General features: G+C 39.5%; 1 protein-coding gene across 2 annotated transcripts in view; it reads right to left on the bottom strand.

Moving 5' to 3' along the window:
- The window catches only part of IL5RA (interleukin 5 receptor subunit alpha), a 38,666-nt gene extending 28,732 nt beyond the window's left edge, over positions 1–9,934 (bottom strand). For both annotated transcript variants that reach the window (XM_054551875.2, XM_024244860.3), the window contains exons 1-6: positions 9,850–9,934; positions 7,629–7,774; positions 6,647–6,785; positions 3,127–3,280; positions 2,860–3,047; positions 314–459 (exon numbers count right to left, since the gene is read on the bottom strand). In XM_054551875.2, the coding sequence (XP_054407850.2) occupies positions 314–459; positions 2,860–3,047; positions 3,127–3,280; positions 6,647–6,785; positions 7,629–7,774; positions 9,850–9,931 (855 nt within the window). In that variant the 5' untranslated portion in view covers positions 9,932–9,934. The remainder of the gene's footprint in view (positions 1–313; positions 460–2,859; positions 3,048–3,126; positions 3,281–6,646; positions 6,786–7,628; positions 7,775–9,849) is intronic.
- Positions 9,935–23,090: the final 13,156 nt, after the last annotated feature.

The raw sequence follows: 23,090 nt of genomic DNA, 5'->3' as shown, positions 1-23,090 counted from the left end.
CCAAAGTGCTAGGATTACAGGCATGAGTCACTGCACCCGTCTATCATTTTAGATTTTAACCAGCACTAGTACCAATGAGTCTGTATCTAATCCTTTGTATTAGTTTCAACCAAAAGTATGTTCTTTCAAAACAAAAGGCCAGTAAGATTTGGTTTATATCTATTTGGTTATATCTATAATCCTGGGTAGATTAGGTTAACTTTGACCTTGTTATTACCAAGCTGTAACTTGGTTGCAGTCACTGAAGATAATTTTTTAAATGTTTCTGAAACAAATGTCTGTCATCAAATATTGGAATTATCTGAGTAATTACCTGCAAATATCCGTTCCTTGTATTGTGTATTTTTACTTCATAATCAAAGCAATGGATTGGAAAGGCAGACACTGGTTTCTCCCATTGGATAGAGAGACGAGTTCCTTCAATCTCTGCTGTGACATTCAGTGGAGGATTTATTTGATCTAAGTTAGGGAATGAAAGATCAGTGATTTTTTTTTAGAATCAGTGATCAAAGCTGATAACTCCAATCCACCCACACTTCTCAAAGCATTTCTAAGATACACTTTTCTAAAATATTTACCATCAGGTCTTAATCAACTGATCTCCGAGCCACAGGAAGCCAGTGGCCTGCCATAATACTCTTGTCTTATAGTGCTGAAGAAGAAGAGACCCTTTCTGGAAACTACAAGTATTACTACTCCAGATGGAGTTGAATGCTTGAATCTCTTCCCCCCACAGCTCATTGCAAGACTCACCTACCATCCCCCTTTACTACTCAAGTTGTACCAGGCCCAGAATAAACCTGACCACTGAGAGAGCATTTCCCTGGACCTTCCACCAAGCCCTGCCTCTTCCCAGTAGATATGTGGCCCTGAGCAAATCACTTCCCCTTTCTGAGATTCAGTTTTTAATTTTAATTTCATTTTGTTTACTGCGTCTTTTGGTTTTTGTTTGGGGGATGGAGCAGGAAGCTTCAGTTTTCTTTTGCATCAAAAAGAATGGATTGGGGCCGGGCGTGGGGGCTCATGCCTGTAATCCCAGCATTTTGGGAGGCCGAGGCGGGCAGATCATGAGGTCAGGAGATCGAAACCATCCTGGCTAACGTGGTGAAACCCCCTCTCTACTGAAAATACAAAAAATTAGCTGAGCGTGGTGGCGGGCACCTATAGTCCCAGCTACTTAGGAGGCTGACGCAGGAAAATGGCGTGAACCCAGGAAGCGGAGTTTGCAGTGAGCCGAGAGCGCACCACTGCACTCCAACCTGGGTGACAGAGCAAGAAATCTGTCTCAAAAAAAAAAAAAAAAAAGAAGAAGATGGATTGGGCTAAATTTGTCTTTACTTAGGACTCTAATGTCCTTTCCCTTGAGATCTCACTTGATTGTCTTATGGTCCCGTGAGGTGAGGGGAAATGAATTCTTAATGAGTGTCCTTGTCTTAGGTAATATGACTTAGATCTCACAATTAATAGGGACAAGCTAAGAGTGGGATCCACTGGCTTCAGAGTCTCCTATACCCTATGAAGAAAATTCTTAACCAAGAAAGTACTTATTTATTTTAGTAATCCTAGGAATTAGCCTCAATAAAATGAAAATCAGAAAACTGAATTCCTGTGGTCTGTACTAGATCATATCCATTTTCGTATTAATATCATTGTTTCCTAGGTCTTCCTCAGCATCTTTTATTGCCTATTTTCATGAAAGTGACATTTTTAGTTCACCTAAGAAATATACTACTGGAGAGAGTTGCATAACCTCTTTAGTAAGGGCTATGATTCTTTACATAAAGTTATATTCCATTGGATATAGATAATGTCACAGCCAAATCATACCTTCTAAATAATATTGTAGTGTATTTATTAAACCTTTATGCCAGGCACTGTTCTAAGCACTTTATCATTAGTAACACAATTCTCAGGAAAACTGCACAGGAAGTATTGATTCCTCTCCATTGTTTCAGATAAGATTAGGCACAAAGGAATGATCAGCTTGTCCAAGTCACTCAGCCAGTGGTGGAGCCAGGATCCAAATCCAGGCAGTCTGGCCCCACAGCCCATAATAACCACCCACCATTGAAATCTGGAATCTCCATAACTAAGAATTCCATGTGAGACTGCCTGATGAGTTTCACTAATAGAACAATCTGGGATGAGGGAGAGTGTCTTCTCTATTGAGAACTGAGCAGACGAAACCATGAATAGAATTTTTAGAGCTGAGAATTGCACACTGAGAGATATTCGAGCTGCAGAACATCCAGGAGCTGGGCCAGAACAGTGAGAAATTCAGAGAGAGAGATGTTAGCCTGGGAGAAGAAGGGCTTCTGGATGGGAAACGTGCTGCCTGTGAACAGCTAAGAGAGGCTATTCTATAGGGAAAGGACTCAAATCACCTGGGGTGGCACTAGTCCATCACAGGACCCAGAGGCAAAAATTTCACAAAACCTGTCAGAACTCATGAAGGATTAAATGGTCTCTTTTAAGCAGCTAAATTCACTTTTTCTGGTGCAGTGATTCTCAACTGGGGGAAATTTTACCCCTTCAGGGGCATTTGGCAAAGTCTGAGACTTTTTTAAAAGTCACAGCTCAAGGACAGAGGGGCATACTACTGGCATCTAGTGTGTAGAGGCCAGCGATGCTGCTAAATATCCTACAGTGCCCAGCACAGCCCTCCATAACACAGAGTTATCCAGCAAAAATCATTGGTGGTGTTGGAATGGAGAACCTTGCCCCCGTGGTTTTCAAACATGGGTCTGATGCTTACTTGCATCAGAAAAGTAGTAAAGCTAGGTGATCTTTATAACCCTTCCCTCCAGTGCTGAGATTCTGAGATTCAGTTATTTCACCTTTGGGTTAAGTCGATCTTACCAATGGCGTGAAGGGCAAACAGCTGATCAAAGGGCTTGATGGCAGAGTGCTTGCTGGAGCCGTTAACAAGCACCGCAAGCCAGTCACGCCCTTTGCTGAGGATAAAAGTCCTGGGAAACCAGCATGCGATATTTCTCCCCAGTGTGTCTTTGCTGTATTCTTGGCATTCTTCAGTCCAAGAGCCATACCTAAATTGGAACATTCACGAGTTTTATCAGGTTGCAGGAAACAACCATTTGCCTAAGTAAAAATAGGTACAGTACTAACCTATAGTAGAGAAAATACTGCGTGTCCTCAGGGGCATCTGTGCCAACAAGCCAGGTGCAGTGAAGGGAAACTTGGTATGACCTTAAATGTGAATAATTATCTTCTGTAGTGTTTGTGGTGCAAGTTAAATTCACAATTGAGGTTCCAGGAGACCCTAGGTAGTCAAAAATAAAAAGGACAAAACATTGCCGTGGCAAACTCTGAATTTCATGCTTCTTTTGGAACTATAGTGATGTGAACATCGTATTCATCACCAAAAAATAATCATCTTCACATTTTTTTTTCCCCTTGAGACAGAGCCTCGCTCTGTCACCCAGGCTGCAGTGCAGTGTTGCCATCTTGGCTCACTGCAACCTCTGCCTCCTGGGTTGGAGCGATTCTCGTGCCTCAGCCTCCCAAGTAGCTGGGATGACAGGTGTGTACCACCACACCTGGCTAATTTTTGTATTTTCAGTAGAGCTGGCGTTTCACCATGATGGCCAGGCTGGTCTTGAACTCCTGACCTCAAGTGATCCACCCACCTCAGCCTCCTAAAGTGCTGGAATTACAGGCATGAGCCACCATGCCCAGCCATCATCACATATTTCTAGAAACCTACTAACTACAAAAGGCCAACTTACTGGAGATACGGAATTAGAATTATAAAGTCCCCATTTCTGATATTCGAGAGCTTCCCAGCTATTTTGTTTGGGGCCTGGGGGTGGTGTTTGCGCAATAAATGTGTGGAAGTTCAAAAGAAGTACAATATATTGTCATTTTGAGGTTGATGTCCAGCAACTTTGGTGCTCTAATGCCATATTTGTTAATAACTAGCTGTGAGACATTGACCCCCACTCTTCTGGGCTCTGTACTTTCAACTGTAAAGGAGAGGGTTGGTACAGGAAGGTCTTGAGTATCCCTTTCCATCCTAGAATTGTGTGATTCATTAGGTTGTATCCAAATTCTTCATGAATTACATAGGTTGCTGCTCAGAAGAAATGAGTTTTGACAACACTGCAAGATTGCAGACTTGATGCACATTAGCATGTTAAAGTCCTCTTTAATATACTAGGACTTGAAGAAAACCTTGAATTGGCCAGGCACGGTGCTCATGCCTGTAATCCCAGTGCTCTGGGAGGCCAAGGCGGGTGGATATCTCTTGATCCCAGGAGTTTGAGACCAGCCCAGGCAACATGGTGAAACCTCGTCTTTGCAAAAAATATAAAAATTAGACAGGTGTGGTGGCATGCCCCTGTAGTCCCAGCACTTTGGGAGGCTGAGGCGGGCAGATTGCTTGAGCTCAGGAGTTTGAAACAAGACTGGGCAACATGGCAAAACCCCAACTCTACAAAAAATACAAAAATTAGCCAGGTGTGGTGGCACGTGCCTATAGTTCCAGCTACTCGGGAGGTTGAGGTGGGAGGATCACTTGAGCTGGGGAGGTCGAGGCTGCAATGAACCAAGATCATGCCACTACACTCCAGCCTGGGCAACAGAGTGAGACCCTGTCTCAAAAAACAAAACCTTCAGATTTTATTATTATCATTATTATTATTTGGAAACAGAGTCATTCTGTCACCCAGGCTAGAGTGCAGTGGCAGGATCTCAGCTCACTGCAACCTCCCCATCCCGGGTTCAAGCAGTTCTTCTGCCTTAGCCTCCCAAGTAACTGGGATTACAGGCACATGCCACCACACTCAGCTAATTTTTGTATATTTAGTAGAGGCGGGGTTTCACCACGTTGGCCAGGCTGGTCTCGAACACCTAACCTCAAGTGATCTACCCACCTTGGCCTCCCAAAGTGCTGGGATTACAGGCGTGAGCCACCGCACCCGGCCAAGATTTTAAATGCAACCTTTTTATGTTTGCTTCATTAAGGATTTCTCAAATTATGTGACTAGAAAGGCTTGTTTTCATTTCAACTTCTCGTTGCTGTATTAACTGTTGGTCTTTAAAATACACTGTGGGAAACACTGGCCTTGTTGGTGGTTGCTCAGAGAAGGAAACAAACTCTTGCACCCAGGCCAGGAAGGACTGCATTCAAGTGGGAGCCTTGAGAGATAGAAGGGGGTCTTTTGATCGTAGCTTACGTCAGCTGTAGATCATTTTTATCACTGTCAGCCAGTGTCTTTCAAGAAGCAGAGGGAGAAGATGATGAGAGAGAGCCTCTTATTACCTGTAGAGAAGTTAAACATGGATTTCTTCTTTATATCTGTGCTTTTGCACAGACAAAAAGAACTACCTCAAAGCAAATTGACTTATTCAGTTCATGTATATATGCATATATTAGGTTGATGTAAAAGTAATTGTGATTTTGGTTATTACTTTTGCACCAACCTAATATATATTTGTCCATGCATTAAATGGCCAGAAAGTCCACACCCAAGTACAGTTTAGAGATCCTGACAACTCTTTGTCTTATAGTTCTCATCCAAAGAATCATTTAAGTGAATTCCACTTGGTTCAAAACAGAAATAATTTTTATTAGTGTCATCCTGTATTAGAGTGTTCACAGGATAATTAGAATTGTAGAAATGTAAGCTGCAAAGTGCCTCATAGGTAAAACCCAGTTGTTCATTATAGAAAGGAGGAATGGTGGTTTGATGTAAGCCACATACAATAATCTATCTCTGTGATCCTGTATCTACCTTGGATTAGTCTCTGTACTTGGGATCAAGCCTATGCAAATTGGCTGGTATGTGGTCTAGACAAGTCATAACAAGTAAATGGGGCCGGACACGGTGGCTCATGTCTGTAGCACCAGCACTTTGGGAGGCCGAGGTGGGTGGATGGCTGGAGGCCAGGAGATCGAGACCAGCCTGGCCAACATGGCAAAAACCCCATCTCAATAATAATAATAATAATAATAATAATACAAAAATTAGTCCAGCATGGAGGCACATGCCTATAATCCCAGCTACTCGGGAGGCTGTGACATGAGAACCGCTTGAACCCAGGAGGCAGAGGTTGCAGTGAGTCAAGAACACACCACTGCACTTCAGCCTGGGCGACAGAAGGAGATTCTATCTCAAAAAAAAAAAAAGTAAATGAGAAGATCTTTATGATTCTGTTTTAAGTCACCAACACAATTCAGGAGGCATGGTCTTTTCAGCTGGTGATATGACAAGATAGTCGTTTGAAAATTACCTGTGAGCTTAGCTGACCAAGACAATGGTTATTGGGTGCACCTACATGTCCCAGGACTTGGTAGCCTTCTTCTCCTCTTTCCTCTCCCCTGTTGTGTGTGTGCACTTAAGTGTTTGATCAGAAGTATTACTGATTCTAAGTATCAGAAACACCAACTTTCCACTGGAGGCCAATGCAGAGATGGTGGATATTTCTGCAAGAATGTGCCAGATGGAATTCAGTTGGTTATGATAAGAAGTGGCAGCAGCCTTGGTTAGGATGTTGTTGATATGGGAGAGTACTTGACAAGAACAGGTGACTGACTAAAGAAAAGTGAGTTAGTGTTAATTTTTCTACTTTTCCATATTTGCAAAGTCCAAAACATACAAACTGGACTTTTGGAGGCCTGCTTTACCTGGTGGGGCATGAAGTTCAGCAGAAACCCAGCTGCTGGCCAGTAGTGAGTGGTCGTTCTGCAGGATGGTCCGCACACTTGCTGAAAAGCCTTTGTGGAGGATGGTTACACATTTGCTTTCAGTGATTCCGGTTTCATACTAAAAATAAAACCCACAAGTCATAATACATAAAAGAGAACTAGCCTTAAGAGAGCTATTTTAATTAAATATGCATTCTATTCTACTTTTTAAATGATTAGTAAGATGCAATGAAATAGTTTTGCTAGAAAAAAAGTCAAAACAAAACCATTGTAATAACAACATAGTAATTTCTCAATGACACATGAACACATTATTCTTGTAAATACAGGCGAAATATTACAGTTAAGCTCAAGTTCCCTTTGACCACCATCTCCCCAGAGTCAATGTTTGACAGAAAATTCTCTAGAATTCCATATTGACTGAAAAATAGTGAATATGAATCACTTCTCCCTTTGTTTGACTTTATTGCACACTTAATATGTAGCAGGTGCCTGAATGTAGCCCCGAGATAAAACTGAGGCTCTGAGAAGCTAAATGACTTGTCCCAGGTTGCAAAGGCAGGAAGTGGAAGAACTGGGATTTGAACTTAGTTTCCCTGACTCTCCACTCTGCCTTCTCTCTTCTTGTTTTACTAGGCTACTGTGTCCTGTTCTGTTGGTAATTTTATGGGAAACAGAAAACCAGTATCCAATCCATGGTGCCTAAAAAGTTACTAAACATTCCTCCTTAAGGGAAAGAATCATCCGAAAGTTAAAATATTCTGCGATGCTGTTTAACGCTGAACAATACACCCAGCACTAGCTCACAGGCATTCTTAGAGAGACACTATTCTACTGGTAACATAACAAAGAGCCTGTCAGTAATTTTATTTTTTTAATCCAAAATTTTATTTGATAAAGAAAATGCAGTCAAAATGCATATTTATTCTCAATAAGGATATCCATTAGAATAAACACTTACGTCATCTTCTTTTGGAGCGTTTATTTTCACTTGATATTCAAGATTAACATTCCTTTGCTCTTGATCAGGATTTGGTTTCCAATGTAAAAGAACTTGAGCCAAACCAGTAACTTTAATGGTGAAATTGACAGGTGGGAGAAGTGAAACTGTTGATTCAAAGAATAAAGAAACAACACAATGTTCAACTGGACACAGGCAGCACTTTTAAAACTTTTTGAATATTTGTTGCCCTGCAGATGCTGTCCTGAACCTGCCAGCACCACAGACACGGTTGCTTCTGCGTGCCTGTAACACCGGGGCAAAGAGAAAGTGTCTATTTCTACCCGAGTAGCTAGGACTACAGGCGCATGCCACCATGCTGGGCTAATGTGGGTTTTTTGGTATTTTTAATATAGACAGAGTTTCACCATGTTGGCTAGGCTGGTCTTGAACTCCTAACTTCAAATGATCTGCCTGCCTCAGCCTCCCAAAGTGCTAGGATTACAGGCATGAGCCACCATGCTTGTCCTAGAAGAGGTTTCTTTAAAACTGTTTTTAACATCTTTTTTACGTTGCCCACATCCAGGTGTTTACATATAATACCTATATTTTTATTGAAATATGAACATGCTACTATATCACTATTCACTATAACCATAATTTTCAAACTGAGAGTCATTATCCATTAACAGGCAATAATAACAATGTATTGGTTTGTGACCAGAACTTTTGTTTTAATAATGTGGAAGAAAAATAGAATAGAAAATATCAGTGTGCATCAAACATAATAAGAGCTGTTTCATGAATCTCGTTTCCACTACATAAAGGTAGTTATATATTTGTATGTGTGCTGGTACATAATGTAAAAATGTATTTACCTCTTATTATGAGTCACAGACAAAAATATTTGCAAGCAAACTTACTTAAATAGGGCTTTACAGAAAGAAAAGGTTTCTTCCCCCTTCATGAGCCATTCTCTGACTTTGCTTTCAAAATAAAAGCTTTTGTTTAATTACAAAATCAGTATCTGTTTATTGAAGAAATTTTGGAAAACACAGATAAGCAAAAAGAAGAAAATAATTTTTTAAAAATAATTGTACCACTAAGAATGGCATTAACATATGATATATTCGTTATGTTTTTTCTGGGCGTATATTTATGCAATTTTTAATTTTTTTTTACCACAATTAGGACGGTATTGTGCACACAACTACAAAACCTTCTTTTATTCATTTACTAAGTTATCAGGATTTATCCATTGACCTTAACAGACTTCCACACCTCCTCATCCATGTTTACCACATGAGGATTTTTAGAGCTCTGTCTATATTGCACTGTCCATTATGGTAGCCACTGGCAACTTGTGACTATTGAAATTTTATTTAATTAATTAATTAATTTTTGAGACAGAGTCTTACTCTGTTGCCCAGGCTGGAGGGCAGTGTTGTGCGATCTCAGCTTATTGCAACCTCTGCCTCTCAGTTCAAGCTATTCTCCTGCTTCAGCTTCCCAAGTAGCTGTGATTACAGGCATGTGCCACCACACCTGGCTATTTTTGAATTTTTAGTAGAGTTGGGGTTTCACCATGTTAGCCAGGTGGGTCTCAAACTTCTGACTTCAAGTGATCCACCTGCCCCGGCCTCTCAAAGTGCTGGGATTACAGGTGTGAGCCACTGCATACGGCCTAAATTAATTTGAATTCATTACCTTAGTTGCACTATCCATATTTCAAGGGCACAATAGTCACATATGGCTAGTGGCTACTGCATTGGACATTAGGGAGATACAACATTGTCATTACCATAGATAGTTCTGTTGACAATGCTAGACTGGGACCATGTGATGATTTTCCTTAAACTCTGTCATCACATCAAATACATAACATCAAAAAATTTCAGGACAAAATGCAGTGGAAGTTTCTTAATGTTTGGTCATGGGGCCTTCTAACTACTCCCTTGTGTGAGAAGACCTTCCAAATGCGACCACTGGTGCCAGCTTTATTCCATGGTGCCCGGAACTTTGACTTTGATTTCCCACTGTAGCATAACATTTGCATTTCAGCCAACATTGCTTTCTTAAAATATAGCATGTTTAAAGCATCTGTCTTCTGATGGGGATAAATATTGTCTCATAAAAATCCATATATAATGTTCTAATCGACAGTTTAAGAGAAAATAATGTTATCCTTTTACTAACATATTTTTAAAAATAAACATTATTGAATTGAATAGAAGGTCCTTACTCTTTTCATCAGGAAGTAAGTCAGCTTGCAGTATCTTAGTGGCCCCCAAAAGAATCAGTAATACAGGTGCCACGATGATCATATCCTACAGAAAACAAGGGAGATATCAAAATCATCTTGTTGCTATTTTTAAGAAAAACTGATAGCTGCTTTCTAACATAAAATGTAGTCATTTGGCCATTTAACAAACATTTATGGCATATTATGTGCTAAAAGTACAAACATGACCAAATCTTGGACTTTGCCCTTCTGATGTAGATTCATAGTTTGAAGGACAGAATGAAATATAAATTGATAAATGTAAACCAGTTGACAAACTGCCTCAATAAAGGTGTGTATGGGGTACAATAGGAGCAGAGACTTCTGATTTGCCATCTAAAGGGTGAACTAGAGTCCTTGACACACACAACAGGAAAGAGACATTCCTGATGGAAGCCAAGGCATGTGCAAATCTGGAAGAAAAGGAAACAAATAGGAAGGGATTGCTTTTCGGCAAGAAACCAGAGCAGATCTTTGAACAGCAGAAGTTCTAGCACAGTCAGCAAAAGAAATAAACAACATTACCATTTTCACTATGAGGATTTAAAGATGAGCGAACATGACAGGAAACTTCAATCTAAAACAGTCTGTAGCCTGAGAAAGAGAAACTTTGAATCACTAATCCAGAATCAACTTGTGGTACTTTGACTTTGAAGAGTTTTTTCTTTTTTTTTTTGCTTTTTTTGTTTGTTTGTTTCTTTGTTCCCCCCTCCCCCCCCGCAAAGGGAGCAGGTCACTAAAGGACTGAAAAACATAGTGATAGACCTGGGGAAAATAAAGACAGTATTTCTATCTCCTTGAAACAATTGGGCAATGAGAAGGAATCTAGAGCTGGAAATGTGATAACCCAGTGTGAACACACACAAAAGTCTCGGCATCCTGTTCTACATGTCAAAGAGGAGAGTCGGTGATCTCTTTCTGGGAATTGTAGATGAGAAGTCTTGAGTTTTTCTTCTGCACATTTTGAAAGGCATATTTCATAAGAACTTAACTTTAAAGGGCAAATAACATGCATGGCTTCCCCCTGTGTTGTCCTCACTTTTACACAGGAGTTCTTCCTACTCTCTTACTATGTGCTCCCCCCAGAGATTTGGTACCACACACATGTGGCTTTTATACATGATGGGAATCCCTTCCACAGACATTATTCCTACCCATAAAGGAAAGGAGTCTGAAAGGTGAAATAATTTGCCAATGATCAAACAGCTGTTAAGTAATGGAGCCTAGACCCAACCTCTGATCTTCCAATGGCAAAACCTATGCTCTGTCAACTTTATGGTACTAATTATGATGATTTATAATTTCAGTTACAACATTTATTTAAGTGGCTTGGTATTTTCCAAATATAATTCCGGTAGAACCACAGGAGAGACTTGGGCTAAATGAATACCTCCAGGAAATAGCACAGAACACTCTTAACTTCATTATTACTTCTTAAATTATTACTTAAGTTGCTACAATTACTGCTGAACTTACTAATGAAATTTGTAAAATGCCACAACAGCAGGAAAGGATCAGCATATAAGTCACTCAATTCCTTTTCAAATAAACTTAAGTACTGTTAATCAGAAGTATGCCAGTTTTGATTTTAAAATCCTGTTTATTATTCTCTGAGGATTTCACACCATGTAGAAATGTAAAAAAAACAAAACGATGACGATGACAACAAAAGCAGGTACTCTATAATTTTTTAAAAATTTTCAACAAGTGAGAATTTTAATGAGTTAAGGGAAAACACTAGTAATCTACTAAGCCTGAGAAGCAAAGATAAAAATTCCTTAAGAACAGCAACAAAGATACCTTCCTCTTTAAGTTATGAAGGTGATTTCTTAAAATGTCAGCATTTCCTGAAATAATATTAAATATGCTCTCATTTTGCACTAATTTTCAATAATAGGAATTCTAGGTTAGAAAAAACTGCAAAATTAATATTTCTTTGTGACTTTCACTGACTGGCAAAGTAAAACTATGTTATAAGTTTACTTGTAAAAACAATAAACATATATTTATCCTTTGCAATTAAATTGTTGAAGTAAATAATAAAACTTGAATATCTCAGTGGAGAGATAATTGAATATTTTATATAAGCAAGCACTCTCCCCTAGAATTTGTCATGTATTCTGATTTTATAGCTGCTAAAAATAGAATTGTTTTTCAAATTTAATCTTTCAAAAAATTTTTTATTATTAGTTTTGGGCCATAAATAACTAGACAACTTTTTCATGTCTCATCGCTATATTTTATATTTAAAAAGAGATGCTTTTGAACAAAATCAGTTGTCCTATAGGCAGCACAAGGTACTCAATAGGGGTCTAAATATCAACAAGAATGACAATTTTTTTTGTGTGAGTCAGATAAATTTTACATAAGGTTGAATATTACTAGAGCTTCAGGATTTGATACCAGGTTTTCTACAATTCTGCTCACTCTCTGTGGCCCCTTAATACTTCTTGTCCCTGCTTAAAACAACAACAACAACAACAACAACAAATCTCTTCAGGCCATTTCTTTAATCCAAAGATACACTGTTATATAGATGTCAACTGGGTCATATTTCACTATAAAAGAATAGAGCGACTTCATTAGCTTAAACATATATATCGACAATATGTTCGACTCATTCTTCTCATGGCTACCAATTAAAATCTAGCAGAAAACCATTAAATTGTTAAAATAAGATGCAAACTAAGCAGAATGAAGCAACTATAGGTTGTTTATCTATCACCAGGAATACATGCTCAATCTTTAAGAGAAATCACGATCTCATGATCTACTTGCTCATGTAACATTTCATCGAGTCAATCTAAAATTCCTCAAGTGCTCTCTAAAAATCTAGTTTCTGACAGGCGTTACATTTTTTGAAATTTTGGAGAAAACAACCACAGTCTCCTTCCCTATAGGTGTTTCTAGGAAGTTTGGTAAAATTTTGACAATTAGCAGTGGATTTCCCCAGTGTTCTTGAGAACTGGTCAAATTCTACTGAAGTTCAGACTTACAAATATTTTCCCCTCTTTTTTTCCCAACTTATTTTTCTGCCTGGGGCATTTGTTTTATAACAAAAGTTATACTGGCACCCCTGTTTTTAAAACCTTTTTGAGTCAACTGTGGTAACACCTAATTCCAGACTCAACCTTAGTGGCAGAAATTGTAAAGCAACTGAGAGGATTCATGCTCTGTTAGGCTTTTAAATATAAAGAGTTTACTTTCTCTTTTATCCTGTACAGTATAATCAGCAATAAAAGTTATCTCTTGGGGGATGAAGAATAAATAAACCAAGGTATAAACTGCAAAAGACACGTTTACCTAGGTATATTGCATTACCCTCCAACGAAAAACTGCACATTCCTAAATATATAAATGAATAATAAGGACCACTTGTCATGCATGCAATTTTTTTTTTTTTACTACTACTGTACTTTTGATTAAATTTCTGAAATAGTCCTAAAATATAACTCATGAGTTCAGGTTGTGACTGTAAACATAAAACTCTCTGTCAGTCCAAGTGGAAATGATGTTGCCACCTTGAGTATTTGGAAAAACAGAAGAAGGAGTTTGCTACAAATATCCCAGTGCTTAAATATTTCCTGCCAATTGCACACGGTGCAATTTGTCATCTCACATCCATGCTCCTGGGCGTACCTGTCTACAGACGATCCTCTTGTTCCGATCAGTACTCAACAGAAGATGGCGAGGACCGTGTCTGTCGTGTCTATGCTCGTGGCTGCAACCCCAGCATCTAGCACAGTGTCAGGCACAGGACCGACGCTCAATGTGCCTGGCCCTGTGTGGAGTAGAAGCAAATTAGTGCACAGCCCTAATGTGCAATATGCGGTGAAACCTAACAGAGGAATGAGTTAGGTCAGGAGTGCAGCAGGCTGGGGAGTGTGTAACAAGCCTGGCCCACTTTTGGTACTTTGCCGAAACATTTCCCATGCAGTGTTTCAAGTAATATAAACAAATGAGGTGATTTAACTTCTAAAACTTTATTATGCTTTGAAATGCAAACTTTTAACAAATAGCTACATAAATTCCTTTTTCGATAACCATGAAAGAGGACATATTCATTTAAAATAGAAATCATACCAGGTAATAAAATGTTCAGTATGGTAATTCATTAAAGCAAGTACTAAGTATATTATTCAAATGGCTATAAAAGCACCATCACTTTTCATGTGTTTATTAATTTTAGGCTCATGGATATTAAAATATTCTAATTTTTCTTCTCTCTCTGTCTCTCCTTTTTTCCCCTTTTTTTGGTTCCATTTCATCCTTTTTTTCTGTCTACATGGAAATATGCTTACCTTGCTTTAGGTAAATACATTAGTGAACACAAAACCAAGTGAAATATTTCAGCAAATTTGGGTACATTTTATATACAATGCAACAATCTTGGAAATCCAAGAACCCCTACCAGAAAGAAAAAGCAGAACGCCTCCTTCAGTTAGACAAAGTGCCTCTCTCTACTTTTTGTTGTTGTTTCTTTATTTGTAGATTTCTTGCTTAACTCTGAAACTTCCTGAGATATTTTATTAAACCCTATACCCTATTTTGGAAACTCATTTATTTTCTAAGAAATCTTGGCAGAATATATGTTCTCATTTTAATTGCATAATTATCTGGAGTGGTGGAAAACAAATGTCTTATATTTATATCAGCATTAACAAAACCATAGGTGTTGTTTTAATATGACTCACCTTGCCACGGATTTGCACATCTCAGTTACTGAGCCAAAACACAAGAATAGATTGCTATACCCAGAATCAACATGACCTGCCTAATAATGCAAGTTTAATAGGACCATTATTAGTTCTGTCCCTGCTAATAATAATAGAATTATAAGGAGTTTTGTTTCCCCTTTTTGTTGTTTACAAGTTTGTCATATATTTAGAAATCATTGTTTCTTGCTTTTCCTAACCCTCCTCCTCACCCTGGGTGTAGTGAAATTATTAGGAGGTGGAGCACAGGGTATTGTTACAGCCCATGTCATAGAAAAAAGATATTTATTTGCTTACTCTGTGGTGAGTGAAGCATTTGATTCCCACTTACTGAGAAGTGCGGTGGCCATGCGATCAGAAGCAGCGGCAGGGCATTGAGAATGAACCTTATCTCTGGGTGCACTTTTTAACTTAGAGGCGGTTCTTCACTCTTTCATCATCACAGCTGTAATGGTTAAAAACTCTCAGGCAGCTTCCTTCATGATGGGATGGCAACACGTTTTCTCTAAGCAAATATGGAGGAGGATTTGTACAGAGCAACTACGCAGGAGCTGCACTGGAACTCCCAACAACCAAACTGCTGTCAAACGAAAGAATCTCTCGTCCAGATAGCCATTATCTGATAACTGTCTTGTCTGCATTTTCACTCTCTTTCAGAGTTGGTTTGCTCTCTTCAGGAGTTGGAATTAACTTTTACTCATGGTGACAAGGTAATCAAGTTTTCTGTGGGTACTCTAAAGCGTTGCATTTCTGTTTTGTTTATGTGCCTTGTTTGGCTACAATAGTTACTGTGCCTCTATCTCCTAGGCAACACTGACACATGATTTGATAGGAAATAAGGCCTGAGGAGTACCCTCTCCCTACTCACTAGGCAGTAGCAGCAATTCTCTGCCCTTAGAGAACCGCCTTAGCTCTTCTCTGCTTTGTGCGCAGGTCTGGTACCCTCAAGTAAATATGTGTGGGGGATGTGTTTCTGGGTGTGATAAATTGCTGCTGTCTGTCACCTGAGATCATCCTACACAAATTGTAGCAATGCAGTGTTGGTCTGTGGGTGCACCCAAGACCACCTTCCTCACATCACACCCATTGTACCACCCAGCTGTCTTCAGAATGCTTCAATTTCAGCAAACTTCCTTGGCTTTTCCTGTCCTTTGTTCCATTTCTGTTTGATTTCTTCTGGGGAATTTCGAAGTGGCTAGCTAGCAAAGCTGGCTTAAAAAAAGTAGCTTAGCGTGTGAATAGATAAGAATAGTGCTTATTGTGTGACCCAAGGCAGAGAGTAGTAAGTAGTTGCCTTTGGAAGGAGACCTTCAGTCTAGCCTAAGGGATGAGTGATGCACGATTCCCTGTCTTCTTAGGAGCCAGTTGGGAGAGTCTCAGACAGAGCAGATGCAGAAAGATGGTTGCCCAGGTTAGATCAGTGGTTCTGTTTGTGAGATGATAGACAGGGTTCCTGGAGGAAATTTCCGAAAGGCTCAGTGTAGGAACTGTGCAAGTACAGTCAGCGTGTGTGCCTGGGATTCCCAAGGTGACCATTTTAGCAGTTGACAAAATGAAACCGGAGCAATTGTTGTCAGGTTGAAAATTGTTGTCAGACCTGAAAAATGTGATTTTCCTTGGGGAAAGGGGAAGTAAAACAAGGAACAGAGAGAGATCCATTTATTTGCTAACAGGCACCCAGAAAAGTTTAGATATAGTATCAACCATCTGGCCTACTCTTTTAAGTCCTGCACATCTGTTTATAGATGTAACATATTTGTCACTAATGAAGCCTTAAAAATACTTATTAATCATTGTGAAGGCAGTAATTTCTGGCTTAAAAGGCTGCTTTAATGGTCTCTCTCTCTCTATATATGTATATTTTCTGAGACGAAGTCTCCCTCTGTCGCCCAGGCTGGAGTGCAGTGGCACAATCTCTGCTAACTGCAACCTCTGCCTCCCGGGTTCAAGCGATTCTCCTGCCTCAGCCTCCCGAGTAGCTGGGATTACAGACACCTGCCACCATGCCTGGCTAATTTTTTGTATTTTTGGTAGAGATGGGGTTTCACCATGTTGGCCAGGCTTGTCTCAAATTCCTGACCTCAAGCGATGCACCCGCCTTGGCCTCTTAAAGTGCTGGGATTACAGGCGTGAGCCACCACACTTAGCCAGTGGTCTGTATATTTCTTACATTCATTTACTCAAATATTCATTGAATGCACCTATGCACTATACTAGGCATGGTGAAGGGTATAAAGAAAATTAGATCTGGCTACTCCTTCCATACCACCTTCCTGAGTATATGATCTTTAATTAACTACGCCAATAAAAACAAGCAAACAAAGCAAGCACATGCTCATACAGAAACATTGTCTCTATGTTTCTGTATAAGCACAAACAAAAAAATGAGAGGCAGGGACTTTTTTTTTTTTTTTTTTTGGTGGGGGTCGGGGGGTGTTGTTTGTTTGTTTTGAGATGGAATTTCACTCTTGTTGCCCAGGCTGGAGTGTAGTGGCGTGATCTCAGCTCACCGCAACCTCCACCTCCCGGGTTCAACCGATTCTCCTGCCTCAGCCTCCTGAGCAGCTGGGATTACAGGCCCCTGCCACCACACCCAGCTAATTTTTTTGTATTTTTAGTAGAGATGGGGTTTCACCATGTTGGTCAGTCTGGTCTTGAACTCCTGACCTCAGGTGATCCACCCACCTCGGCCTCCCAAAGTGCTGGGATTACAGACGTGAGCCACTGAGCCAGGCCTGTTTGTTTTTTTATGGCAATAATTTAATTCTTTATAATAAAGTGTAAATGTCCGAAGACAGTATGATAGAACATGCTGGAAGAATTCACAAAAGTTGTTTTTTAAAAAGTGAAATTAAATGTGTCTGCATCCTTTAAGCAAAACAATATGAGTTTAGCTAAATAGAAATATGAATAGTAATAAAACGAAAATCATGGTTCAGTGGCTCTACCATGAACTTTGGTTAAAGGAGCTTATTAAATGTATCAACTTCTAGAACTTGATTCCATGGAAATAATGAAAAATGTCGATCAAGATTTATACAAAAGAGAGCAAAATTCATTGTACCTTTACAATAGTAAAATAGTAAAAGTAATATAGGAATGGTGAAGAGAAATATGTAACTGCTCAAGGTTGAAATATGTGATGTGGATGTTAAAAGGAATGTTTATCAAGAACTTTTTTTTTTCTTTTGAGACAGGGTGTTGCCCTGTCACCCAGGCTGGAGTGCAGTGGCAGGATCTCGGCTCACTGCAGTCTCTGCCTCCTGGGTTCAAGTGATTCTCGTGCCTTAGCCTCCGGAGTAGCTGGGATTGCAGGCATGTGCCATCATGCCAGATAATTTTTGTATTTTTAGTACGGAGAGGGTTTCACCATGTTGGCCAGCGTGGTCTCAAACTCCTGGCCTCATGTGATCCTCCTGCCTTGGCCTCCCAAAGTGCTGGGATTACAGGCATGAGCCAATCAAGAACTTTTAATAACATAGGGTATTATGAAAAAATGTTAAGTAAAAACAACAGGAGGGTATACACACATATAATTTTTTTTACAATCTTATTTTTGGTCAGAAGATCAGACTAATAGGAATAGTTATCTCTAAGTGGTAGGTGTGTATTAGTCAGCTATTGCTACAGAACACACAACCACAGATCCCTCAGTGGTAAACTGTGATAGGCATGTATTTCTAGCCCATGTGTCTGAGTTTTGACTGGGGTCTGCTTAATCTTGGGCTGGGATCCAGATCACAAAGTGAGTTCAGATTTGTTCCAAGTATCTGCCATTCATTTGGAACCAGTGGCTACCCAGGGCATAATCTTTTTAGGGTGACAGCAAAAGTGCAAGAGAACAGGACCAACTGCACAAGCACACATCAAGCATCTGCTCATGTCACACTCCCTGACATCTCAAGAGGCTGAGCAAATTGCATGGCCAAGCCCAGAGTCAAATGGATGAAGCCCAAAGTACATTCTACCACGATAAGGCCGTGATAAGGATGTAGACATGGACAACTCCTAGTGGGGAGTGAAGAAATGGGACCAACAGTTCATTCTACCACAGCAGAGTTAGTGTTTCTCTTACTTTTATTCTGTGTTTCTATATTTATAAATGTTTTATTCTGTAAAAATGCACGCAGAAAAAGTTATTTTAAAAAATATTAGAGACATACAGATCAATTTAATAGAATTGAGAGTCGAAAAATAAACTCTTGCATTTAGGATCAATTGATTTTTGACAAGAGTGTCAAGATAATTCAGTGGGGAAAAGATCAGCCTTTCAATAAGTGGTGCATATCCACATGCAAAAGAATGCCTCGCAGCATAGACAAAAATGAATTCCAATGGGATCAAAGACCTAAAAGTAAGAGGCAAAACTATAAAATTCTTAGAAGAAAACATAGGCATAAATCTTCATGACCTTCGTTTTGTTTCTTTCTTTTCTTTTTTTTTTTTTGAGACAGAATCTTACTCTGTCACCTAGGCTGGAGGGCAGTGGTATGATCTCGGCTCACTGCAAACTCCCCTGACTCCTGGATTCATGCGATTCTCCTGCCTCAGCCTCCCGAGAAGTTGGGATTACAGGCGTGTGCCACCACACCCGGCTAAGTTTTATATTTTTACTAGAGATGGGGTTTTGCCATGTTGGCCAGGCTGGTCTCGAACTCCTGATTTCAGGTGATCCACCCACCTTGGCCTCCCAAAGACCTGGGATTACAGGCATGAGCTGCCGCACCCACCCAGTGGTTTCTTAAATAAGATACAAAAGCAGACACAACAAAAGAAAAAAATAGATAAACTGGATTTCACCAAAATTAAAAGCTTTTGTGCTTCAAAGGATACCATCAAGAAAATGAAAAAAGACCAGATGCAGTGGCTCACGTCTCTAATCCCAGCACTTTGGGAAGCCAAGGTAGGCAGATCACCTGAGGTCAGGAGTTTAAGACCAGCCTGGCCAACATGGTGAAACCCCGTCTCTACTAAAAAATACAAAAATTAGCCAGGTGTGGTGGCGGGTGCCTGTAATCCCAGCTACTCAAAGACTGAGACAGGAGAATGGCTTAAACCCAGGAGGTGAAGGTTGCAGTGAGCTGAGATCATGCCACTGCACTCCAGCCTGGGCAACAGAGCAAGACTCTGTCTAAAATAAAATAAAATAAAATACAAGGAAGTGAAAAGACAAGCCACAGCATGGGAAAAATATTTGCAAAGATATATCTGACAAGGAACTTTTATTTAGAATATGTCAAAAACTCTTAAAACCAAACAATAAAAAGAAAAATAACCCACTTTAGCCTGTAATACCAGCACTTTGGGAGGTTGAGGTGGGAGGATAGCTTGAGCCCAGGAGTTTGAGGCTATGGTGCGTCGTGTTCGTGCCACTGTACTCCAGTCTGGGTGACAGAGCAAGACCTTTCTCAAAAAACGAAAGAAAGAAAGAAAAAAGTAAAATAACCCAGTTTAAACATGGGATAAAGAATTTGAACAGACATATCTCCAGAGAAGATGTACCAACAGCGAAGATGCATAGGAACATCTGCTCAATATCATTAGCTATTGGAAATGCAAATTAAAACCACACTGAGATACCTCTTCACACCCACTCCAATGGCTGAAATGAAAAGGACAATAACAACTGTTGATGAAGATGTGGAAACACTGGAACCCTCACATACTGTTGCTGGGAAGGTAAAGTGAGGTGGCCAATTTGGAAAATAGCCTGGCAGTTCCTCAAAAGGTTAAATGTGGAGTTTCCATACGACTCAGCAATTGCATTCCTAGGCAAATACCCACCCAAGAGAGTTAAAATCATGTGTCTACATAAACATTTATATGTGAATATTCACAGAAGAATTAGTTATAATGGCCAAAGAGTGAAAACAACCCAAATGTCCAGCAACTGATGAATGGATAAAGAATATGTGGTATATCCATGCAGTGAAATATTGTTCAGCCATCAAAAGAAGCACTGATACTACAACATGGATGAACCTTGAACACATGAAGCTAAGTAAAAGAAGTCAGTCACAAAAGATCACACACTGCATGATTCCATTTATATGAAATGTCCAGAATAAGCAAATCTGTAGAGATAGAAAATAGATTCATGGTTGCCTAGGGCTGCCGGGGGAAGGAGGGAGTTTGGGAAAAATGAGAAGTTACTGCTAATGGGTATGAGATTTTCTTCTGGGATAATACAAATATTTTAAATTGATTGTATTGATGGTTGCCAACTCTGTGAATATATTAAAACCATTGACTTGTACCCTTTAAATAGGTGAATTTTATGATATGTAAGTTATATCTCAATAAAACTGTCATTAAAAAATACCCTAGCAGGATTAGATACCCTCACAGGATTGAAACAGAATTCCGGGTAGTCGTTAGAAAAATTCTAGTGTAAAATCAGTCTGTGGAGTTATCACATGTAGCTAAAATTAAAAGCATATCTTTATTCAGTAAAGAATTTCAGTAGCTTAAGCTTTTTTCAGTTCTTTAGTCCTTTTTTCAGTTCTTTAGTCAGAGACCAGTTCTTTGCTCTGAAAACCAGATACAGGAAATCAACCAGAATGTGTAAAAACAATAGCAAAAACTATACAATTAAACTTATTATTATTATTATTATTTTGAGATGGAGTCTCTTTCTGTCACCCAGGCTGGAGTGCAGTGGTGCGATCTCGGCTCCTGCAACTTCTGCCTCCTGAGTTCAAGCTATTCTCCTGCCTCAGCCTCCTGAGTAACCAGGACTACAGGCGTGTGCCACCACGCCTGGCTAATTTTTTTTTTTGTATTTTTTAGTACAGATGGGGTTTCACCATGTCGGCAAGGCTGCTCTCGAACTCCTGACCTCAGGTGGTCTGCCCACCTCGGCCTCCCAAAGTGCTGGGATTACAGGCATGAGCCACCACACCTGGGCTAAACTTATGTTGTTAATGTAGATTAACATCCCATTTCAGTCAAAAGAGAACCTACCATGTTCCTGGGACTGTCAATTGCCTTATACACATGATCACATCACAGCTCTATAAACCTATTTTACAGATGAGTATACTGAGGCTTAGAGAATTTACATAGCACAGACTCTTTGTGATGCTCTCCAAATTCACATTGCCTAGAATGGCAAAACCTTAATTCTATGATTGTTATAATTGTTATTTTCACAAAACAGTACAATTGTTTAACTTGGACTATCTGATTTGACGGTGGTGAGTGTGGCGTTCCTCTTGAGAAACTCCTGATTATTTCAGAATAAGTCTGAATGTGATGTTATTTGGGAAGATCACTCTCTCTCTTGTCTTTCCCTCAAGTGTGCATTAAACTGCTGCTTGTATTTGTCTATTTAACTATATATATTATATATATATATATATATATATATATATATATATATGTAATTTTTTTTGAGGGTCTCACTCTGTCTCCCAGGCTGGAGTGCAGTGGTGCAATCATGACTCACTGCAGTTCGACCTCCTGCACTCAAGCGATTCTCCTGCTTCAGCCCTCCAAGTAGCTAGGACTACAAGCGCACACCACCGTGCCAGGATAATTTTTGTATTTTTTGTAGAGAGAAGGTTTCGTCATATTGCCCAGGCTGTTCTCGAACTCCTAAGCTCAAGCGATAAACCCGCGTTGGCCTCCCAAAGTGCTGAGATTACAGGCATGAGCCACCATGCCTGGCCTCATTTAAATTTTATATCATACCAAATATTATGTTTATATCTCTGTCTCCACCACAGAGATGGCCAGGTGCAAGTCTCATACCTCCGATCTGAATGCAGATTAGACAATAGGTCTTTATTTTATCGAGCTTGGTTTTGCCAGAATTCATCCTAGTATCCAGCACACAGAGGAGGTCCTTGTGCTTTAAGGAAAGAGGGTTTCTGTTTTTGTAAAAGGGAATTCCATTTGAACTTATATTTTGAAGGTAAAAAATGCAATGGAGAACATCACAAGGAAACTGAATTAGGCTCCTCTTGATTCTGATCTGAGGCTGCTGATAATTCAGAATTTTGAAGGTGATTATTCTCAGTCTTTACCCTTGGGCCTTTGTTCTTTTAACTATTATTGAAGTCTCATCTTTTAAAATTAATGACCCGGTATGACATTTCAGAGCAGCTGAAATTGATTCGTCTATTTACTTACCTCTTTTAAATGTAAAATAAAATTGCATTTGTGTGTAAAATCCCCCAGCACCAATGAAAATTACGATTCTACATTTGCTGAGAAATATCTTTATTTGTCCTCTGGGAGATCTTAAACTTTAGTTGCCTTCTAGTAAACTTTTATGAGAACAAAACTAGCAAATGACTTTTTCTCCAAACAGGTACTTTTTGCTGTTTCAAAGAAAGAACACATTCCTGAAACAGAACTTGTTCTTTTAAACAAATTACTCAGTGTCACTTACAATGAAAAGTGAGGGTGGGGAGGGGTGTGAATAACTTGCAGAATATTAAAATTAGGTCATATTTATGTTTTTTTCGGACTTGTCTAAATATT

This window comes from Pongo abelii, chromosome 2 (assembly GCF_028885655.2).
Source record: "Pongo abelii isolate AG06213 chromosome 2, NHGRI_mPonAbe1-v2.0_pri, whole genome shotgun sequence".
Taxonomy (NCBI): domain Eukaryota; kingdom Metazoa; phylum Chordata; class Mammalia; order Primates; family Hominidae; genus Pongo; species Pongo abelii.
Note: the sequence above shows the minus strand (reverse complement) of the source record. Positions and strands in the feature narration are given on the sequence as shown.